At 45.6% G+C, this 22,983-nt stretch overlaps 1 protein-coding gene across 1 annotated transcript in view; it reads left to right on the top strand.

The window, feature by feature from the left end:
• LOC122814462 (laminin subunit alpha-1-like) overlaps positions 1-22,983 on the top strand; it is a 502,951-nt gene that overhangs the window by 455,314 nt on the left and 24,654 nt on the right. Inside the window, exon 5 of the mRNA XM_044087045.1 lies at positions 12,424-12,603. Within this exon, the coding sequence (XP_043942980.1) occupies positions 12,424-12,603 (180 nt within the window). The remainder of the gene's footprint in view (positions 1-12,423; positions 12,604-22,983) is intronic.

Below are 22,983 nucleotides of genomic sequence, written 5' to 3'. Positions count from 1 at the left end.
CCAGTCCCCCAAATTGGAACTGGTATCTCCAACCTTAAAGATCTCTCTTATTACAGAGTTCAAAATCTCCTGCCCCCTCCACGCGATCCTCCAGGAGCTTCTCTGATGATGATGTGGATTGCGTGGTGCGGAGGCTTTTGAAGACACCGGAGCTTGCCAGGTTGTCAGATCCATCCCAGAGGGTTTCGGAACTGACCAAGCCTACCCTTTCACTATCAATTCCTCCTCCGAGACGATCTTTGACTTTGGAGCCAGAATGTCTAGAACTGATAGTAGTGGAACCGTTGGAGATGAGACCTATCCCACGGTCTTCAATTCCGACTACTGCTCTGACATCCTCTGTTCCGTCTGAACTGGAGGAGTCTAGGAACTGATGCTGTTTGGTCGGGTCTGGGGAGGAGATTCGGATCGGACAGTTGTCGGATCCGACCTTGCCTCTCAGGGCTTCAGCGCAGGTGAGCTCGGCTCCTACATCTGCCTCAGAGCCAACCCCTTGGTTGTGGAGATGCCCTCTGGTTCTTCGGAGCTGGGAGTTTCCTCAGTTCAGGGGTGGGGGGGCATTTGAGGTGAAGAGGAGAGTGCTGTCTCCACAGACTGGTCCATTCTCAGGTCCGGGCATTCTTCCCCCTAAGGCACTGGTGTCTGTCTCAGCACCACTGCATCCATAGAGATGTGGAGGCCCTAAGCCTCAGGATGCCCCATTGGGTGAGCCCCTCTCTTCTGAAACCTCTCAAGAATACCCTTCTGAAGAGGTCCCTTGGAAGAGACTATGCAAGAGGAAGCATTTAGACTCCCCAGAGGAGTCCATCACATTCGATACAGATCTTGATGAGTTGGAAGGGTCCCCATGGTCGGGCTCTGAGGATCTGTCCCTTGTAGACATCCTGGAAATACTTAAACAGAGAGGCGCCTTGAAGCCCATCAACCCTTCTGAGAAGGAGTCTTTATACCTGAAGGCTTTTGGGTCTTGCCTTTCCACCATTTGCGTGTCTCTGCCTTTCGACAAACTGATGGACCTAGTTTGTCGAAAGGCTTGAGAGTCTCCATACTCAGTGGACCCTGTTCCTCGGAGGCCAAACAAGTTCATCACGTCTCCTACAGACAAGAGTTTTCTTACAAAAGAGGTCCCAGTAGATGATATGGTGGTGGCAGTGGCCACAAAAGTTTTCAGAGATGTCTTCTTCTGTCCATCCACCAAACAAGGAGTCTCGTATGATGGACAGATACAGAAAGTGCATATATTTTTCAGCGACTTTTGCTCTTAGATCGCTGAATTATCTCACTTACTTTAGCAGACATCAGAGAGAGCTCCTGAAAGAGCTAGGAGATGCTCTCCAAGGTTCAGTAGCTGAAGGGGTATCAGAGAAGGTTTCCTCTCGGCTTTCCACTGTAAATTCAGTGGTTATCTCCTCCATGAGACTCATTTCTTATGCATCGGATGAAGCGAGTAGGGCAGCGGTTTCAGGAATTTCCCTAAGGAGACATTTATGGATGCGCTTGTGCGATTTTGCAGAACCCTTTAAATCTTCTTTTGTTAACGCCCCTTTCGATGGCTCATCCCTGTTCGGGCCAAAAGTCAAAGACACACTAACCAGGTATGAACAAGAAGGGAAAACTCTCTTTGCCATAGGAGTCCTTTTTTCACTACCTTCTAGACCTTATCCAAAAGGTCATGGGGGGGGGGATGTGGTTCCAAAAATCCCAGAGAGCTTTCCAGGACATGTGGTGATTCTTCCCCCAGGGGCAGAGGGGGAAGTAGTAATGGAAGACGCTGGCCACACGGCAGAGGGGGGGGCCCACAAAATCAGGGCGACAAGAAATCTTTCCTTGGTATGCCCTTCCAGCGCTCCTGAAAGGAGGTCCTTCTCTGGAGGGAGTCGGGGGGTCTCTTATCTTTGTATCCAGAAGCCTGGCTAAAAATAACAAAAGGCAAGTGGGTACAAAGCATTGTATCCAGAGGTTATTTCATACCCTTTTTATCTCCCCGTCCTAAACGTAAAAAAAAAAATGCAATAGTTCCACCTTGTCAAATTGAACAGACAACTGTAGAAATTCAAAAGTTGCTAGAAAAAAAGTCATCCAGACAGTCCCCGCAGACCAAACAGGATCCGGAACTTACTCAAGATTCTTTTTAGTTCCAGAGAAAACAGGGTACTGGAGACCCATCCTGGATCTCAACAGATTAAACAAGTCAGTAAGAAAGTCAAGGTTCCGGATGGTAATATTGCAGTTGATACTCCCTTTTCTGGGACAGTACGATTGGATGTGCTTTGTAGACCTCCAAGGATGCGTACTACCTCATAAAGATGGACAGGTGACCCAGGAGTCACTTGCACTTATGGCTGGGAGCCAGTCACTACCAGTTTCAAGCTCTGCCCTTTGGTCTCACTACAGCCCCCAGAGTGTTCACCAAGTGTATGGCAGTAGTTACGGCTCACTTGAGATGCCTGGGATTCTGAGTGTTTCCGTACCTAGACAACTGGCTCCTAACTGCCACCACCGAGCACCTACTATCAAAAATGAGAGACACCACCTTGCAGCTCTGCTCTCACCTAAGAATCACAATAAATTACGAAAAATCTGCCTTGTTGCCGTCTCAGCATATTGTTTTCATAGGAGCAGATCTAGATGCAACAAAAATGATGGTGAAACTTCCCCCTGAAAGAGTTCAGGTCCTGCGACATCAAGTCAAAAACAAAAGAGTACAAGCAAGAACAGTCCTGAAAATACTGGGGACCATAGCAGCAGCAATAAACTTGATTCCATTAGCACGTCTGCATATGAGAATTCTACAGTGGCTACTGTTCACTCAGTGGTCCATGCAGGAACTACCCATTCCCACCAAACTATAACAGAATCCTGCAAGAAGGACCTTCATTGGTGGCTTCACTCCACTTATGTATCAGTAGGTTGACCCTTTATTGTTCCACAGCCGTTAGCCATGGTGACCGTGGACACTTCCTAGATAGGGTGGGGGGAATTATCTGGGCAGGACAGTCCAAGGCACTTGGCAGGATTACGAGACCCATTAGGACATCAGTGTTCTAGAGATGAGGCGTCTTCTAGAGTTGCAAGCATTCCAAGACTGTCTTCTGCTAGGAACTGTTGCAATACAGACAGACAGCATGTTGGTTGTGTGGTACATAATCAAGCAAGGAAGAACCAGGTCTTACCCCCTTTGTCGGAAGGCCCTGAAAGTATGGCAGTGGGTAACCTTCTCTCAATGCTTTCTGCATATCCCGGGGAAATACAACGTGATAGCGGACAAACTCAGCAGAGTGATTCTGATGCCTCACGAGTGGTCCTTAAGACAAGAAGTAGCTGAGATAATTTTCTGCAAATGGGGCCATCCTTGCTGCGGCCTTTTTGCCAAATGAAGCAGCTATCCCAAATCCCACCTCCGGAGGAGTCAGCAAGGGATGCACTTGTACACGACTGGCCCTCGGCTCTCCTCTACGCCTTCCCTCCCTTTCCGCTGATACCAAAAGTTGTTCAGAAAGCCAGTTTCTTGGGAAGGAGTGTGATACTCGTCTCCCCATACTGGCCTCATCAAATCTGATTCCCCTTCCTTTGACCTCATCTCCAGGAGGAGCCGTGGATTCTGGACCTAATTCCAGACCTTCTGACTCATGCATCAGGAATGCTGCATCCTCTCCCTTCAAAACCTCAAATTGACAACTTGCTCCGATTCCAAACATAGCCAGGCTCCCTAACCTTTCTCCATCAGTGAAACATATCCTGATCTCATAAAGCTTCTACTAGGAAGTTATATATGATTAAATGGAAAAGATTTCCTTCTTGGGCCTTGAATAGTCACATTAACCCCTTCTCTGCCCCAATCCCCTCCATTCTTGAATTCTTAGCAAAGCTGTTTAATGAAGGTGCAACTGCAGCTACTATTCGAGTTCAGTTAGCAGCGGTATCTAATTTCCATCTAGGTGAGTCAGGGCTGAATGTGATGTCCCACAGACTTTTCAAAGCTTTTCTTAAGGGCACTATTTTATTAAGACCACCCATTAAAGCCCCTCCAGCACCATGAGACCTGAATTTTGTTTTATCCCGTTTGATTCTTTCCCCCTTTGAACCAGCATCATCGTGTAATCTAAAGTACTTGACTTGGAAAACAATTCTCTTGATAGCCATCACTTCTGCTAGAAGAGTTTCAGAGCTACAAGCATTGTTTGTAAAGCCCCCTTACATGCTTTTCCACAAAGAATATCGCTACGAACAAACCCATCCTTTCTACCCAAAGTATGCTCTGAGTCTAATTTGTGCCAGTCTATAGAACTACCAATCTTTTTCCCAACTATGATAATAAGGCAGAATACATGTTACACGAACTAGATGTACATAGACAGTTACATTTCTACCTACACAGGACAAAGGACTTCAGAAAACCTGACCAGTTATTTGTATCCTTTTCAGACTCAGAAAGGTGCTCCTGTGCCTAAAGTCACATTTTCGAAATGGCTATCAAATTGTATTACCTTTACTTACCAATCTCAAAACAAAGAACTCTCCCATGAAGTAAAAGGTCATTCTGCAAGAGCCATAGCAACCTCTTCTGCCTTTCGGGTTAGACTACCAATTGATACCACTTGTGCTGCAGCAACATGGGCAAGGCCTCATACCTTTATCACTCATTACAAAGTTGATTTGGCCTCCAGGAACAGGGTCTCCTTTGGGTCCACTCTTCTGAGGAATATTCTCCCTTGAGCCAACATTGAAAGATGGTGCTAGGGACGCTGTCCCAACCAGTTAAGAGTAAAGGTGAGATAAGACAACATCACATAAAGAAGTTATGTCCTCACCATAACATTCCATGTGTGTTGTCCTTCTTGCCTTCATTCTTGCATCCCACCCTCCTTCCCCCCAGCCTTTGGCTTCTGGAGGACCGAGCAGATATAATTGGTAAATAATGTGCTCTGACCTTCTTTATTGGTCTATAAGATATTACATAGTTCATTGGGTACCCATTGTTGTATCAGCAAACAAGATCTGAGGAGCTTTCCTAGAGCATGATGGGATAGGGTTTCAGCAACGAGTTGGTGGAAGACCTTGAGCTTTTGTATAAGGCCGAGTTGGAACCGAGGATTGGTTCCAAACCCAACCAGTTAAGAATGAAGGCGAGAAGGACAACACACATGGAACGTTATGTTGAGGACATAACTTTTTTTTTCGTGACAGTATCTTTAAGAAATTAATTACCAAGCTTTTAATTGCATTGCCTTTATATACATGTGTGTGTGTGTGTGTGTGTGTGTGTGTGTGTGTGTGTGTGTGTGTGTGTGTGTATACGCGCGCGCTGAGGTGTTTAGTTCTGATGAAGTCTTGTATGTGATGAGATGAAAGTGCTTAACTGCATTAAATTTCTCAATTTTTTATTTGTTGTCTCAGTGTTTTTATTTCCCTTTTTTCTGTCATGTTGGTTCTGTGGGTCCTTTTGGTTTAACGGAGTGCAGATGTGATTGGTTTACTTCTTTAGAAACTGCCACTTGAGTGGGTAGATAAGTCACCATGCTTCCCAGTGCAAACTCTTGTATATGACTTGTCCTGTATAGCGTAGGTTCCAGACATCACTGCATTTTCTGCCAGGACACTTAACAAAAGTAACAGAACTTTGGACAGGTATGACAAGGAAATGTAGCACTCTGTCATGTTGGGGCTTAGAACCACCATCTTCTCACTTGTACCACTTTTAGACTCACTTGATTAGGAAGACACCTGATAAGCTTGATGATTTCTATTATTATGGACTCCTGGAGGACCTTTGTGTGATCTTGTCTACAGGTTCCACAGTGAGATGTCATGTGCCCCACTACAGGTTTCTGTAGGATTGATGACATGACTGTACCTTAAGGAAGGAGTCCTGAACGACCATTTTCTGGAAGAGGAGTCCTTTGCCCGGCTCTCTCAGGATCAAGTTGATGATGTGATGCAGAGGAGACAAACCGTTACCTCAGTATATGTGTGTGTGCGCGCACATGCGCGGGGGGCCTTTCTATAATCTTCCCCTTCAACTGTCTCCACTCTTTGTTGTCTATACCTGGACACTAAAGAAAGAACAGGCCTTCTCATGAACTGAGTAAGGCCGTCAAGTGTCACACTATTTTACTTCCACAAGTTCTGGCTGAATTATCCCATGGATGAATTCCACAGGTTGTCCCACAGCCTTAATGCAGGTCTGTGATTGTCTGTGGAGAATAAATATGTTGTTTTCCAAGTTCATTTCATAAATGTTATCTAGATGTCGTCACCACATGGAGAGTAACACTGGGATGTTCATCGTGCATACAGCTGCAGTCATAACAGATGGGTTCTCCTGCCGTCAGGCGGGTCCTCGGTCGGCCAAATTCCAAAGTCTAGGTCCGGCGTCAGTTGTCGTCGCTTCTTCCCTGACGTCAGAGCGACAGGGGTATAAAGGAACCAGCCGACGCCATTTTCTTCAGTCTTTCTTGCCGCGCGGTGCCCGAAGCAGAAGCAGTTCACAAGTGCCGGTCGGCCAGCTCCTGAAATTACGAAAATTTTGAAACCGAAGTCTTCTTGAAAGCTAAGTACCCCGTTGGGGAAACTTTTCTTGCCTCAGACCGATGTCAGACAAAGTTAATAATTGTATTTCATGTGGGAAGCAAATACCGCATAAGGATTTCCATTCCCTCTGTATACATTGTTTAGGCCCAGACCACGACGTCTCGGTCTGTCGCTTTTGTGCTACATTCAACAAACGCACCATTAAGCGTCGGACGGAGTTCGCCCAGCATTATTTTGGAAAAACATTTAACTATATTATGTCGTCGGATACTCCGACTCCAGTTTTGTCTAAAAAACGCAAAGATAAGGACCGACACACGAGGTCCGCGGCCTCTACCGACACCACGCCAAAGCCGACTACACGTGGTCTGGTTCTCAGCGAGGCGCCTACGCAGCCCCTGACTACTGACGACACTTCATTGGCGGTGTCTCCTGTGCCCGAGGTCGCAGAGAGACAAGCTACACAGGGCCCATCTCCAGGCCCCATGCCTAAAAAGCAGATGCTTAAAATGGCTGAGGATTTAATTACTCTCATCAGGGGTTCTCAACCCCCACCGGACAAAAGGCCCAGAGTGGAGGAAGAATCCCCCTCCTCTGATCAGGGCTCCATTATTTCAGAGCACTCTGATGATCAGGAACATTCTTACTCCCTTTTTGAAGACTCTGATGCGGAGGAGTCCATTCCTTCTGTATCCCCCCCCCCCCCAGAGGGATTACTCATTTGGGGAAACTTTGCATACCTTAAGGGAACACTTCCACTGGGAAGGCCAAGATTATTCAGATTCTAAGAAAAGGCTTAGGGAATTTCTCTTACTACCTCAGCACAGGCCTCTGGCTATACCTCCTGTCTTGGACATCCTAGATGATGTTTACTCGGAGGTCTGCCTTAACCTGGACTCTGCCTCCAGCCCCAGTTAAGCCTGACAGGTACTACAGGGTTCCTGACTCACACCAATTTCTATACAAAAGCCACGCTGCTGACCCAGAAACCATCTCACAGGGCTCCAAGGGAATTAAGGCCTCCACTGCTAAAAATCCATTACCTTCCGAGAGAGATTCCAGATCCTTAGAAAGGTGGGGAAAAAAGGTATATACCTCGGCTACCTTAACCATGAGGGCCTTAAACTGTCAGTTCCATATGCTAAAATACCAACAGTTTTTGTTATCACAATTGAAAAGTAAAATGTCACAACCTGAACAACCAGACTTGAAGGAGTTGCAGGATTTGATGCATAGTGCAGAACAAGTGGGTAAGCATACCTTACAATGTGGTTTTGATGCTCTAGAGGCCTCATGTAGAGCTGCTGTTACAGGATCAGTCATACGTAGACATGCCTGGCTCAAGGAACAAACCTTGCGTGATCATGTCAAAGCTAAATTACTAGATGCCTCTCTTCAAAAGGATGTATTATTTGGTGCTAATGCTGAGGAGGTATTAAGGAAAATGGAGGAAAAGGCTAAATCAATGCAAACTGTGAAAGCTTTTCTACAGGTACAACCCCCACGTTTCAGTAGAAATTGGCCTTCCAAAAATTGGTCCTTTCCAGCCACAGACAGACCCCAAAGAGGCAGATACAGGCGCCCGAGGGGCAGAGGACAATCCCAAGGATCGTTTAGAGGCAGACAATGGCAATCTCCTACACAAAGAGGTGCTGAGGATAACTCGCAATCATTCAGAAAGCAAGCCCAATGACTTTCCCCTTTGCATGCCAAGCAAGACTCAAATGGCAGCCCCCTTAGGAGGAAAGCTGGCATTATTTTCAAACAATTGGCATATTGTCACAAAAGTTTTTACAGAAATAATCCAAGCATGGGGAAGGCCAGACATAGATCTCTTTGCCTCCCACAAAAATCACCAATTGACAAAATTCTGCTCAAGGATTTTCCATCCAAAGGCCTGGAGAGTGGACGTTCTCTCTTTCAGTTGGACATCAATGACAGTTTATGCCTTCCCACCTCTTCCTCTGCTGCCCAAAGTTCTATTGAAAACCAGAGCAGACAGACCAAAGATGATTCTCATTGCTCCGGACTGGCCAAGACAACACTGGTACCCACTCCTGAGGAGTCTGACGCATTCCCCACCATGGACCCTGCCTCTAATGCCTCTTCTTCTGACTCAGCACAGCTTCAAAACTCTTCACAGCCAGCTAAAACACTCAATCTAGCCGCATGGAAGATTCCTTAGCATCACAACAGACCCTACTCTCCAAGGAGGTGCAGGATGTCATTTTGGAGGCCAGAAGGCCGTCAACTAGAAAAGCTTACTCCGCAAAATGGAAACGGTTTTGTGTCTGGAATGAGAAAAAGGGCCAGGATCCTGGAAAACTGAATTTACCTCAAATACTACAGTATCTAGCTGAGCTGCTAAGCAGTGGACTTTCATTCTCCTCCATCAAAATCCATGCCTCAGCCATTTCTGCAGAATACAACACTGATCCACCCTTATTCTCTCACCCTCTCTTAAGACAGTTCCTCAGAGGGGCTAAGAATCTAAGACCCCCAAGAAAACAACCAATACCTGCTTGGGATCTCAATTTCATTCTGGAAAAACTGACCTTGCCTCCCTTTGAGTCAGCTGCCTCATCAGATTTACAATATTTGTCCTGGAAACAGCTTTCCTTCTGGCTATTACCTCAGCTCGTAGAGTTTCAGAACTACAAGCTCTCATGGCTGTGCAGCCTTTTATCATCTTCCATCAGGACAGAGTTTCCTTACGAACCAATCTGTCCTTTATGCCTAAAGTGGTATCCAGGGTAGCTTTGAATCAGGCCATACACTTACCTACCTTTTATCCTAATCCTCAAAACAAAGGGGAGAGATTACTACATTCCTTGGACATCCACAGACAACTACGTTATTATCTGGACAGAACAAAGCCTTTCAGAAAATCAGAACAGCTCTTTGTGTCCTATGCTGTAGGAGCTCAAGGAAAGCCAATTTCGAAACAGACAATCTCAAAATGGATAGCCCACTGCATACGCTTTTGCTATTCTTTTCATGGCAAAACTGTACCTACAGGCATCAGATCTCACTCCACAAGGGCCACAGCTACCTCTGCAGCTTTCCTCAGAGGAGTTCCTACCAAAGATATTTTGGAAGCAGCCACTTGGAGTTCTGTGCATACGTTCTCCAAGCACTACCACCTACCATTATACTCCAAAACTAGAGCAGGCTTTGCCACTGCAGTCTTGCAGGGCATCCTGGCTCCTCCTAGTTCCACCTAGTGCCTACCACCCCTTTCTTAGCTTTGGGATTCTACCCATCTGTTATGACTGCAGCTGTATGCACGATGAACATAGTACAGTTTTGTACCTACCATAAATGTAGATGTTCGAGTGCTAATACAGCTGCAGTCCAGGTTTCCCACCCTCCTTCCCCTCTTGGGACAGGCCTATAGGCTAACACATCCTCATACAACCTGATTGGGGTATTCATTTATGGTGTATTTGCTTGCAACTATTGTATTTTGATTATATTGCACTGCTTTATTACACAAATTTATGTATTGCCTTCCTTCTGGGGGCACCTGACATCTGGGGCAAGAAAAACTGAAGAAAATGGCGTCGGCTGGTTCCTTTATACCCCTGTCGCTCTGGCGTCAGGGAAGAAGCGACGACAACCGACGCCGGACCTAGACTTTGGAATTCGGCCGACCGAGGACCCGCCTGACGGCAGGAGAACCCATCTGTTATGACTGCAGCTGTATTAGCACTCGAACATCTACATTTATGGTAGGTACAAAACTGTACTTTTCCTTTTAAAGAATCACATTCCCATGTGGCAGACTATCCGTATCAGCAGATCTATTGGTACAGAACCATTATGTACAGCTTAAAGGGGCTGTGATTGTAGCGTTTGTAAACCCTTTGATAAAAGGACAAGTAAAGAAAGACTGAATAAATTAGTGCTGAAGGACCTTTTGCCCAGGGAGGAACCCTAATTGGCAGGAGACTCCGAGGTGTGACTTTCAAAAACCCATGGCCAGGATTAGCTGAGAAAGCAAAAAGAAGACATCCCTAAAGCCAAATTCTCCTGGGAGGTTTTCCCCCACTTCTCTGAAACTTTCTAGACAAGCAGACAAGGATCCATCTATGGCTGCTCTTGACTGTCATTGGAGAGTTATAGAAGAAGTGGAATCTTTTCCAGACACTTCTGGGGTAGCCAGGGCTTTAGTATTTTCAGCTGATTGGCCCCAGCACAGGTTTTTCACGCAGAACAGCATATCCTCTATATGCAAGGTAGAACTAGGTATGGCGAGAAAGTGAAGAGGGTGTAGGATTAAAAGAGGGAAGAGAGACAGAATTACTCTAGCATGGATGTGTTAACATTACATTAAGGGGTGATCCTAGGGAAATAGGATAGTGTGAGTGTAGTAGAAATATGGAGTTAAGTAATGTCTTATAAGAAAAAAAAAGCATTCACAAGCAGCTTGTGTGGATGTCTAAAACTGGGGAAGGAGGTGCTGTCTCTTAGGTTAGCAGGTTGAGATGCCCATGTTTGAGGTGGCATTACAAAGAAGCTGTGTCAGTAGAGTTTTGTGAGTGGGGTGGAATGGGAGAAAGGGGAAGACTATTGTGATCTGAGCTAATAGGATGTGCTTGTTAGAAAGGCTTTCAACACATTGATGCTAACAGGATGACACAAACTCTGTAAAGATGTATGTCATATGACTGACCATCTTAAAGCATTCCTCCCAAGTTTGAATATGCATCATGAAACTTGGTGGCTTATTGCCATGATGCATTTTCCCCTCTGTCATTCCTGCTTTATTTTTCCTGTTTCTTATTAAAAGCTTTGCAGACTTTTTATTAATGAGCGACCCACATAAATACATTTTATTTTCTCCTTGGTAACAGCATTATAATGCGGTTCTTAGATTTTAATGGATGCAGTCCTTTGCATGTGCAGGGGTGCAGCCATTAAAGTTTGTGGATGCATTCTGATACTGTCCTAACGTTGACATAATTGAAGGGTGACATTCACCAGAGGTCAGCAAAACCCAAGGTGATATCAGCTTAGGAAAAATCAGATTTCACAAATGATTTTATTTTAAACAAGTGAAACATATATTTACATTATTAGTTGGTGAAAATGCATCACAGTGTATTAGGCTGTGGTGCAGTGTTAGGTTAGGAACTGTGAAGAAATACATTAAAGTAAAAAAGCAGAGTGGATGTGTGTGTATTTGTGTCTACATGCATGCATATGCATATGTATCTGGAAAGAGGGGGAAGACTTTTTGCAGCAGTGATATATCTATGTATTCTGCAGCAGTGACATTTTACTGACTAAAAGTGCTTTCTTTTTTTTTCTTGCTTAAAACAGACAAGTCCAAGATCCATTTGTCGTTCTTTTTTGAAACGCGCATGTTTAAAGTAACTGTTGCTGCTAAAGCGTACCACTGTTGTGATTAGAACTAGGTTTTCATGTTTCAAAGCTGGTGTGTGCATGTGGTCTTCTGATACATGCAGCAGGCAGACGTAGTGGGACTAAAATGTGTTGCCTCTAAAAACTAAAATAGTTTTAGATTATCCATGTCTTGTTAAGTAGAAACATGGCCATGTTTTTCAATTGCTTTCAAAAGCGACCTGCAGTAATTGTGGAACATGGTGAGTGGTACATAGATTTTACGGTTACTTGTTTTGGACTAACATGAACATGGGGTTCCTCAACTTCAACTCCAACTCCTTCAACTTTAACTCCTGAGAAAGTACTTTTCATAGTCTGAAAGCTTGGGTAATTTTAAAATCCAGTAAAAGCAATCGTATCACGTCTGTTTTTCTAGTGTTTTTTGTTTGTGGACTAGCACATCCTTTCCAAACATTGTTTTCCATCATTAATTATATTGATAATACTAAATGGTGGTGTTTTGCTTTGTCTTTCTCCATACAGATCCATACATCATTAATCAATGGAAGGCCAAGTGCAGATGACCCTTCCCCCACCTTGTTGGAGTTTACGTCTGCTCGTTATATTCGGCTATGCTTGCAACGCATTCGGACCCTAAATGCTGACCTCATGACTCTTAGTCAGAGAGATCCTAAAGAAGTTGACCCCATTGTTACTAGAAGGGTGAGACTCTTTTCTAATGCAGAATGGATTTCTGGTTTAACCTCTCTAATTTCTTTTCTATGAAACTAATCACTAAGTTTCCTAAGAAGACTTTCAAGTAAGGTTTTCATTGACACAAAGATTTAATAATGATAAAATGAATGTATCAGTTCAGAAACATGTCCTTCATGTGCATGTTATGATTTTTCTGCATGAAGATTCATTTTTTGTCTTGCATTTGACTTGCACATGGAGTATGAAAAGCACAGGTTTGTGTGTCATTGGTTTCTGGTCAACATCCTAATAAAAAATGTTTTAATTTATTAGAGGTTCATTAACACAGACGATTGTCAGTTGCGCATGCTGCTGTCCCTTTAGTTGCCTACATCGTGATCTGTTGGGAGCAATCATTTCAACTTGATTTGCCTTTTTTTGACTTACCTTTATGATCCAGACCCCCTTTTTATTTGTATAGAGAATCTTAAATGTTTAAATAGATTCATGCTGCCATGAAGTATGCACTTGTGACTTTGTTGATGAAGGTAGGAGCAGAGCCAGATCATAGTCAAATGGGGCCCTAGACAGGATAATGGATCAACCCCCCCCCCAACTATTTCTCCCCAGTTACCATAAACACTGTTAAAACCTGTCAGTGTGCATTCTATTTTCTTTACTTCTACAGTAATTACAGATATTTGGATTTAATTTAAAACTTTTATTTCAAATTTTTATAGCACAGATACTGATATACATTTGCTAAACAAAACAATACAGTGTCACAGTGAAAACAGACTTAGCATTAATAATAAACTTCATTGAAACAGCATTGAAACTCACATTCAAAGAAAATGCATCTGGCCAGTGGCGGATTAAGTTTACTTTTGGGCTGTTTTCAAACCATAACCACCTTTTACACATTTTTAGACCGTGCATACATGCATGTGTTCTTTGATTCACCTCCTTGGTTGTATTACATTATATTCATTTTATAAGACCGCATCACTTGTTAATATGTGATGTTATGTGATCCTATCTCGCCTACATTCTGACTGATGGGTTCGGAGCCGATCCTCGGCTCCGACTCGGCACGCTTATGCCAAAGAGCGAAGTCTCTTATTGGCTGAGCTTACTATATCCCAGGATGCACCACTACCAGTCCCCCAGATCTCGTTTGCCGCTAACAAGCTAAGACGTGGTCTCGAGCTGGCTGAGCTAAGTAGTGCTTTTTTCACTTACTTTCCTGTCAGGAATTTTCTAAATCCTCAACAAAAAGCTGTTTTAACAGCTGTCTTGTGTTTTTGTGTTTGAGTGAGCATTTTCTGTAAAGTTTTTGTGTAGTGAATGCGTTTGTTCTGATCAGAGGTTCCCTTTGAGTTTAAGGGCCTTCCCCTGTCAGTCCGTTACTGTTTTAGTCCCTTTTTATTTAGGGGCTGTTAGACCCCTTTGGTTATTCTTGTCTATTTGTGACAGCCTTTGTTTTAAAAAAAAGAAGAAGAAAGAGAAGAAATTTTTTTTCTGTCTTTGTTAGTGTGTTTGGTTTTGGCTAAGTTACACTAAATTGGTTGCCATTATGTCACAGGCTCCTAGGCCTTCAGGATTTAAAAAGTGCACTAAGTGCAGTTTCAAGATGTCAATCACAGATGACCACTCTCTCTGTGTGTACTGTTTGGGCGCCAAACATTTGCAGGAGTCCTGTAGCGTGTGCCACGCGTTTTCCTCGAGGGTCCTCCAAGAGAGGAAAAATAAACTTATATTAAAAGGCCTTATTAAGCCCTCTTTTGAAGAGGCATTAGCTTCCTCTCCTTCTCCTGCTAAAAAGAAAAGGGCGTCGGCTCCGACCAGTCCGTCGGAACCGACCGCCAAAAGACATAGGCAGGCTTCTCCTTTGGCTCCACGGACTTCGGAGCCGAGGGCGGAACGGTCTGCCTCGATGCCTCCAGCCTCGACTCCTCTGGGTTCGGAGCCGACGGCTGGGGCATCGAGAGGCGGGTCACCTTCATCGGCTCCACTGATCTCGGAGCCGATGAAGGTTGTCCGCTCAGACACTTCCTCCTCGGCGCCGAAGCCCTCTTCGGCACCGATGGAAATTGGTTTGGACATTCCTTCGGCGCCGATAATTGTCGAGTCGATTCGGAGCCGGTCCCCTAGTCCCTTGAAGCCGTTGGAGAGGCCTATTCGGACCCATTCGGTCTCTTCCAGGTCATCAAGGATGTCAGATTCGGACATAGACAGGGTGCTCCAAAGACTGTTCCAGTCCCCAGTCTTTCAGAAATTTGTTTCGGCTCCGACCCACTTGGCTTCGGAACCGATAGCCCATTCCATTGCCATTCCTCCTCCGACCGCTTCGGCTCCGTCGGAGCAGGTGCTGATGGAGCCAGTGGAGATCCTAGGGTCGGCTCCGACCCTTACTCCAACCCGGCCTTGGTCCGAGTTTAGCACACGGACTTCTTCGGCCGGACCGGGGTGACGTTGGGACCAATGCTGTCGGTTCCTAGCCTCCCTCTCGGTGCTTCGGCCGCGGGACTTCCGTCTGCTATCATGGCTCCGGAGACCGGACCCTCCCAGGATTCTGGGGGTCCGGCCTTCAGAGCTATGAGGAGTGCCTTGGCCAAGTCTTCTTGACCATCTCTACGGCTTTACCGGCACCTTCCCTGGGCATGGTGACTGGGTCTTTGGCAGTTCCCCTGTCTCTAGGCAGTGGAGCCCCGGGGCCTGAGGTTACCCCCACTGGGGGTTCCCCTCCTCCTGAGGGTCTTTCGGAGTTGTCTTCGGAGGAGCCCCCAAGGAAGAGATCGTGTAAGAGGAAGCACGTGGACTCCCCCGATGAGTCTCTTACATCGGACACTGATCTTGATGATGCGGAGGGGTCCCCAAAGTCGTCCTCGGATGATGTCTCATTTGCAGACATTCTAGAGATCCTTAAGCAATGAGGCAGCTGGAATTCCAAACCCCCCTCCGCTGATGAGTCGGTGTTCCTCAAGGCCTTCGGGGCTCAGCCCTCCGCCTCCTGGGTGTCTCCGCCCTTCGACGAGCTCCTGGATTTGGTTTGTCGGAGGGCGTGGGAGCATCCAGATACTGTGGAACCAGTGCCTTCTCGCCCTAACAAATTTTTGTCTGCCCCACCCGAGAAGGAGTTCTTAACGAAAGGAGTGGCTGTAGATGCCATGGTGGTGGCATCTGCTACCCAGCAGGACGTGGCAGAGGCTTCAACGTCCGTCCATCCTCCTAATAAGGAGTCTAGGAGCATGGACCGCAGGGAAGCCCAGCCTGACTTCAGCGGCCTTTACTCTGAGGTCCCTGAATTATTTGGCACATTTCACCAGACTACAGAGGGATCTGGTCAAGGAGCTCTCAGACTCCCTCTCAGGTAACCTACCTGAGCAGCTAGCCCAGTCGGTTAGCTCTCAGTTGGCTATCCTGACCTCGATTTCTAACTCGTCCATGAGGCTCATTTCATATGCGGCGCAAGGGGCGGGCAGAGCGGCAGGCACAGGCGTGGCTCTCACGGAGACAAGCCTGGCTCCGTTGTGTCATTTCAAGGAGGCCTTCAAGTCTTCCTTTGCCGACGCTCCCTTTGATGGGTCCTCTTTGTTTGGACCCAAGGTAAAAGACACTCTTACCGCTGTGAGCAGGAGGGAAATACTTTATCTGCCGTAGGAGCACGTTATTCCACTCCCTTTCGGCCTTATCCCAAGGCTAAAGAGGAGGGAAGATGTGGTTCCGCAAATCACAGAAATTCTTTCCGCAACAGCAGGAAGATTCCCCTTCCAGAGGCAGAGGACGGGAAATTTTTCTGGGAGACGCCGTCCCAGAGGCGGCAGAGGCCCCGCAACACTGGAGACCGCGAGTCCTTTCGTGGCTCTTCAGCCTCCCACACTCCATGAGGGATTGCCCGGCTGTGCTGCTCGAGCCAGTCGGGTGCCGTTGCCAAGCACCTAAAAGCCTGGGAGGCTATTACTCAGGACAGATGGGTGCTTGGATTATTGCCGGAGGTTACACCATTCCCTTCACACACTCACCCCACCATCCAAAAAAATCCCGGACCCACCACCCACTCAAAGGCAAATTGCAGCCGTAGAAGCCTCAAAGCTGCTAGAAAAAGGAGTCATCCAACCGGTCCCCACAGACCAGATCGGATTCGGAAATTACTCAAGGTTCTTTTTAGTGCCAAAAAAGACAGGGGACCTGAGACCCATTTTGGATCTCAGCAAACTAAACCAGTCCGTCATGAAGTCCAAGTTCCGAATGGTCACTTTACAATCCATTCTCCCATTGTTGGAGAAAGATGTTTGGATGTGCTCCATAGATCTCAAGGACACCTATTACCACATACCGATACATCAGGCGTCCAGGAGGTATGTGCGCTTCAGCCTGGGAGACAGTCATTTCCAATTTTGTGCACTGCCCTTTGGTCTCACCACAGCCCCCAGGGTGTTCACCAAGTGTTTGGCAGTAGTGACTGCTCACCTGAGGAGTCTCGGATTCCAAGTGTTTCCCTATCTGGACGATTGGCTCCTGACTGCCACCACCAGGCATCTACTACTAGAGAACCTACAAGCCACCATCTCCCTGGGTGTTTCCCTGGGAATTACATTCAACTGGTCAAAGTCTGTCTTGCTGCCTTCTCAGCGCATAAAATTCATAGGAGCAGAGATAGACTCAAAATTAATGCGGATCTTCCTTCCTACCGAAAGGATACAAACATTACAAAATCAGGTCTGAGCCCTGCTTCTAAGATCCAAAGCCCCAGCCAGGATGGTCCTGCAACTTCTAGGTTCAATGTCTGCCACGGTTCTCTTAGTTCCTCTGGCAAGGTTGCACATGAGGATTCTCCAGTGGCTATTATCGACACAATGGTCCTTTCAAGATCTCCCCCTCAATCATCACATACTGATTACAGAAACGTGCAAACGGGATCTCTGCTGGTGGCTTCTGCCATCCAATCTGAATCAGGGAAGACCCTTTGTTATATCCCCTCCGGTGGCCACCTTGACTACGGATGCCTCCCAGACGGGGTGGGGGGGCATTGTCTGGGCAGGTCAGTTCAAGGTTCCTGGCTTCCCAACGAAACATCTCTCCATATCAATGTGTTGGAAATGAGGGCTGTACTTCTGTCCTTACAAGCCCTCCACAAGTTTCTCCCTCAAGGCATTATCGCCATCCACACAGACAACATGTCGGTGGTCTGGTATCTAAACAAACAAGGAGGGACCAGATCTTACCCCCTTTGCAGAGAGGCGATGAGGGTGTGGGAATGGGCAGTGGCTACCAAGCTTCCTGGTAGCGACCCACATTCCAGGCAAATCCAATGTATTGGCAGACAGACTGAGCAGGACTATTCTCTCTCCTCACGAGTGGTCTCTGAACGAAACAGTAGCAGCTCAGATTTTCAAAGATGGGGATTCCGTGCTGCGACCTGTTTGCAACACCACAAACACGGTGCAAAAGGTTCTTTTCTTTGACCCCGTCAGGGGAGACAGCTACGGATGCTCTAGTCCAACCTTGGCCAACAGGACTGCTTTATGCTTTCCCTCCGATTCCACTCCTCCCCAAAGTCATCCAGAAAGCTTCCCAATTGGGGTCCACAATGATTCTAATTGCTCCGTACTGGCCTCGTCAAGTATGGTTCCCCTACCTACAGAAATATACTCTGGACGGTCCTTGGTTCTTGGACCTAATTCCGGACCTTCTGGTTCATCAGTCGGGACAACAGCACCAGTCCCTTCACACTTTGAAATTAACAGCTTGGCTCCTCCACTTCCGACTATAGTCAGAAATCACACCTTGGACCCGGAAGTTATTCACATTTTATCTTCAGCCCACAAACCCACCACTAAGAAGTTGTATCACAGTAAGTGGAAGAGGTTTGCTATCTGGGCTCAACTCAGAGGATTAGACCCTATTACTGCCCCGATACCAGAGGTCTTAAAATTTTTAACATCCTTGTTTAATCAAGGATCTTCAGTCTCTACTATTAAAGTCCAACTAGCAGCTATCTCCAAATTTCACGATTCCACAGACCCACCATCGATGAGCAGCAGATTATGTAAAACTTTCATGAAAGGTGCTGTGCTTTTAAGACCCCCAGTTTTTCATCCTGCGCCTCCGTGGGATCTTGATTTGGTACTTCGTGCCTTAACATCTTCCCCCTTTGAACCGGCTGCTACATGTGAGTTGAAATATCTGTCTTGGAAAACTGCCTTCTTAATTGCAATTACCTCTGCAAGAAGAGTTTCAGAACTTCAAGCCCTATCTATCAAACCACCGTACTTGATTTTTCACAAGGATAGAGTATCACTTAGACCTAATCCATCTTTTGTCCCAAAGTTTGCTCTAATCTCTGTCTCCAACAATCTTTAGAGCTACCAGTTTTCTTTCCAAAATTTTCAAACAAAGCGGAATACACCTTCCATACATTGGATGTTCACAGGCAATTGCGCTTCTATCTAGATCGGACTCAGCAAATTCGGAAAACAGATCAATTGTTTGTGTCCTTTTCAGATAATAAATTGGGTAAATCCATCACTAAAGCTACTATTGCCAAATGGATCAGAGATTGCATAACTCAAGCTTATTCCTCTTCAAATAAGCAACTTACAACATCTGTCAAAGCTCACTCTACTAGAGCTATGGCTACCTCTATTGCATTCCATTCCAAGCTCGCTATTTCTGAAATTTGTGCTGCGGCTACATGGTCCAACCCGCACACTTTCATTTCCCACTATAAATTGGATGTGGCATCTAAAGGACGAGCATCATTTGGTTCCACGGTACTCAGGAGTGTTTTCCAGTGAGCCACCCAGGATTTAGGTGCTAGGGACGCTGTCCCATCAGTCAGAATGTAGGCGAGATAGGATCACATAACATCTTTTAGTTATGTACTCACCATAACTTCAGATGTTTGGGATCCATCTCGCCTACATTCCTAATAACCCACCCTCCTTCCCCCTGCCTTGGAGATCTGAAGAGATTGAACGGTTTGAGTTCTACTGTTTTTTATCTTGTTTCATCTGTCAATGTTATATAAGCAGGGCATGCGTGTGTGCATGTATGCGGACAAACTAGATCTGGGGGACTGGTAGTGGTGCATCCTGGGATATAGTAAGCTCAGCCAATAAGAGACGTCGCTCTTTGGCATGAACCCATCAGTCAGAATGTAGGCGAGATGGATCCCAAACATCTGAAGTTATGGTGAGTACATAACTAAAAGTTTTGAACATTTTTCCAGTAAGAAATGAAACAAAATGTATGAACAAGTAATGGCAAAACTACCCATTTCAGAACATTTCAACCATAAAAGGCCCCTCACACTTCTGTCATTACAATCCACCATTTTCAGTCAATATGCACAATCTCTGCAGAAGTAAAAGTCATCTGAATAATTCCATATTAAAGAGATCCGTAACTAATGAATAGGTTGCTACTAGCAAACAATTTTATATTTCATTGTTTCATCTACAAATTCAGTGCCTGTTGTCGTTGAAGAATAAATTTTCTATGTTAAATTAAAAAAAAAAATTGGCAAGCTGCTAATATTACAATAGGGAGTGCATGTCAGACTAACAACAGGTTCATAGTTACAAGGCATCCCTTCCAAAGGTGGACACATTCAGGACTGTAGCACCCCCCTTAATGTACAGCACAGTATCAGCAATCAATCTGCATGATGTGGGAGTAGAACACACAGCCATCTGCATCAAAGCAAGTATGCTACCTGTTGTGCAACTAACAGTGCTTTCAAATTCTCTTGCACAAACATTAACAACCATTTACTACACAAAACAGTTGCACATTGAAAACAGACTTAGCATGAGCAGCAGTAAACTTCTCTTCCATTGAAGCTCACAATTCCTTGCAAATGTACCGAAGCTCACTGTTCCTTACAAATGTACTGAAATTCACAATTCCTTGAAAATGCAATGAAACTCACAATTCCTTGAAAATGCAGTGAAACTCATAGTTGATATAGAGGATTTTGCTTGTCACCTGTAACTAAGGTACAGGGTTTGAGCCTTGTTAAATTAACTAACATGTCCCCTCTTACTAGGGCATTATACACACACACACACACACACACACACACACACACACACACACACACACAATTCTCTACCCATTTGTCCGGAGATCATTTCTTAAAAAACTGCTCACTCCATTCCAGTTTAAATATGTGTGCGTCATCCTGCAGACGCATGTACAGGTGTTTCTGAGGATGCACTGTGCATGCTGTCTTAAAGGAGAAATGTAACACATGCAGAGTGGGTTCTTAAAGAAGAAATGTAAGTTTGTGGTGGGCCCCCCAAGCCTGTGTACTAGTTTGTGATCATCTGAATCTATTGACTGTGGGAAATAACACTGCATATCCTGGTAGAGTATGTCATACATTCAATACCACAAAGTAGTTCGGAGCTTTGCTTGACATGAATGGGCAGCCTACACCAGAGCAGAGGAAGTCTCTGGGACAGGAATCTATCCCTTCAGCATGTTCTGTTTATTGTGGTGACAAGATTTAGGCCCCTGAAGTGTCTGGCTGTGAGAGATTGGGATTTCTTTAAGTGTAGCATGTCCAACAGCTCTGGTTTTGACATAGCTTTGTATGTTGGGCAGAGATCGCCTCGGAGTAGGTGATATGCGATGGAGTAGAGCTGGAGTTTTTTGAGACTGTCGGTGTATGGAATCTGTTTGAGGACCCTTAATCCTCTTAGTGAGGTATTTCTGTGGCCTTTCCAGCTGTTGCAGATGTCTTGCGAGGTACATTCCAAATGGGGTGTTGTACTCTATGATGGATCTAATAAGGGATAAGTAGAGAGGAACGATGACCTCTCTTTTTCTGGAGGAGAACCCCTTTGTGATGAGGTGTGCCACGTAGAAGGATTTCCTGACTACTGTGGCGAAGTGATTATCAAAGGAGAGACTACTATCCACCTTTGTCCCAAGGTCTCTTATCACACTTTGTGTTTAGTAGGCTACCGCCTATGTGGTAGTTCATGGGTATGATATTTTCCCAAAGAAGATGACAATGCACTTCTTGGCATTGAGATTTAGGCCATGACTTTGCCAAGCATCAGTCTCAGTGAGGCCTCTTTGTAGAGTGTCCACATCCTTAGGTGAAATGATTATGGCTCCTAGTTTGCAGTCATCTGTGAATTTCATTAGCCAAAGGCCAGCTGTATTTGCCACGACTTCAGAGAAGTAGATACCAAACAGGAGGGGACCCAGGACCGAACCTTGTACTACTCCGCTTCTCATTGGTCTGAAGTCTGATTTGAAGTGGACTACTTTCACTGTGTGGGTTCTGTGAGTGAGCCAGTTGGCCACTCATCTTGTGACATAGGGATATATGCCTAGTCCAGTGAGTTTATCTATAATACCACAGTGGGGGGATTATGTCAAAAGCCTAGGCGAGGTCTAGATAGGCAGTGTGCACTACCTTACCCTCGTCTATGACTCTAGTGACTGCTTCAAAGAAGTCAGTCAGGTTTAGGAGATATGATCTACCTTTTACAATCACAAACTGAGTGGGGTCCAGAGTTTGGAGGTTACCTGTGTCTTTGTTTATAAGCTGTAAGATGATGTGTTCCATGGCCTTGCAGACCAGGCTCGTCAGGCTAATGGGGCAGTAGTTCCCAGGGTCTGTGGTGCCACCCCCTTTGTGGAGTGGGATAACTGTCTCTGTGTGCCACTCCTTAGGCACAAAGCCTGAAGTGAGGCTGTGGTTGAACATGGTACTTAGTTGGGGTGCCAGTTCATTCTGTAGTTCGTGCAGAACGCAGCCTGGGATGTTGTCCGGTCCCATAGATGCTGTGTTCTTGGCTTTGGAGAGTGCAGTCTTCACCTGTGCGGCCATGATTTCAGGGGGTTTGCAATCATCCGGTATGGGGATGGTATGGGGATAGTGGGTGAAGTTAACACTGAACCTGTCTGCCAGGATGTTGGCAATTTCAGTTGGTTCGGTAAATGTAGTGCCATTGTGCTGTAGTTCAGAGCAGATCTGAGTGTTGAGATTCTTGACATAGCTGTAGAAGGCTTTGTGGTTGTCTTTATAATCCAAGGCGATTTTATTTTCGTAACTAGCTTTGGAGGATTTTATGAGGGATCTCAGCTTCTTGCTGAGGCTGACCAGGGAGTTCCTGCAGTCATGGAATTTTACTCTTTTCTGCAACAGTTTCTTCCTTCTGTTGTAGAGCTTATTTATGGCAGGGGACCACCAGATTGGCTTCCTTTTTCTGGAGGATAGCGTCTTGGTTCTATTGGGGATGGCACGGTCCATGCACTCGTGTATGTGCTCATACAGTGCATTTGTATGTGATTCAGCAGTCGTGCCACTATTTTCCATCTGTGTGGTTGTAATGAAGTTTGCCACTTCTGACTTAAGAAGCATGAAATTGTCTTTGGAGAAGT

This window comes from Protopterus annectens, chromosome 1.part1, assembly GCF_019279795.1.
Source record: "Protopterus annectens isolate FY-2018-M chromosome 1.part1, PAN1.0, whole genome shotgun sequence".
NCBI lineage: Eukaryota > Metazoa > Chordata > Ceratodontiformes > Protopteridae > Protopterus > Protopterus annectens.
The sequence above is the reverse complement of the archived record's forward strand: the minus strand, read 5'-3'. Positions and strand labels throughout refer to the sequence as shown.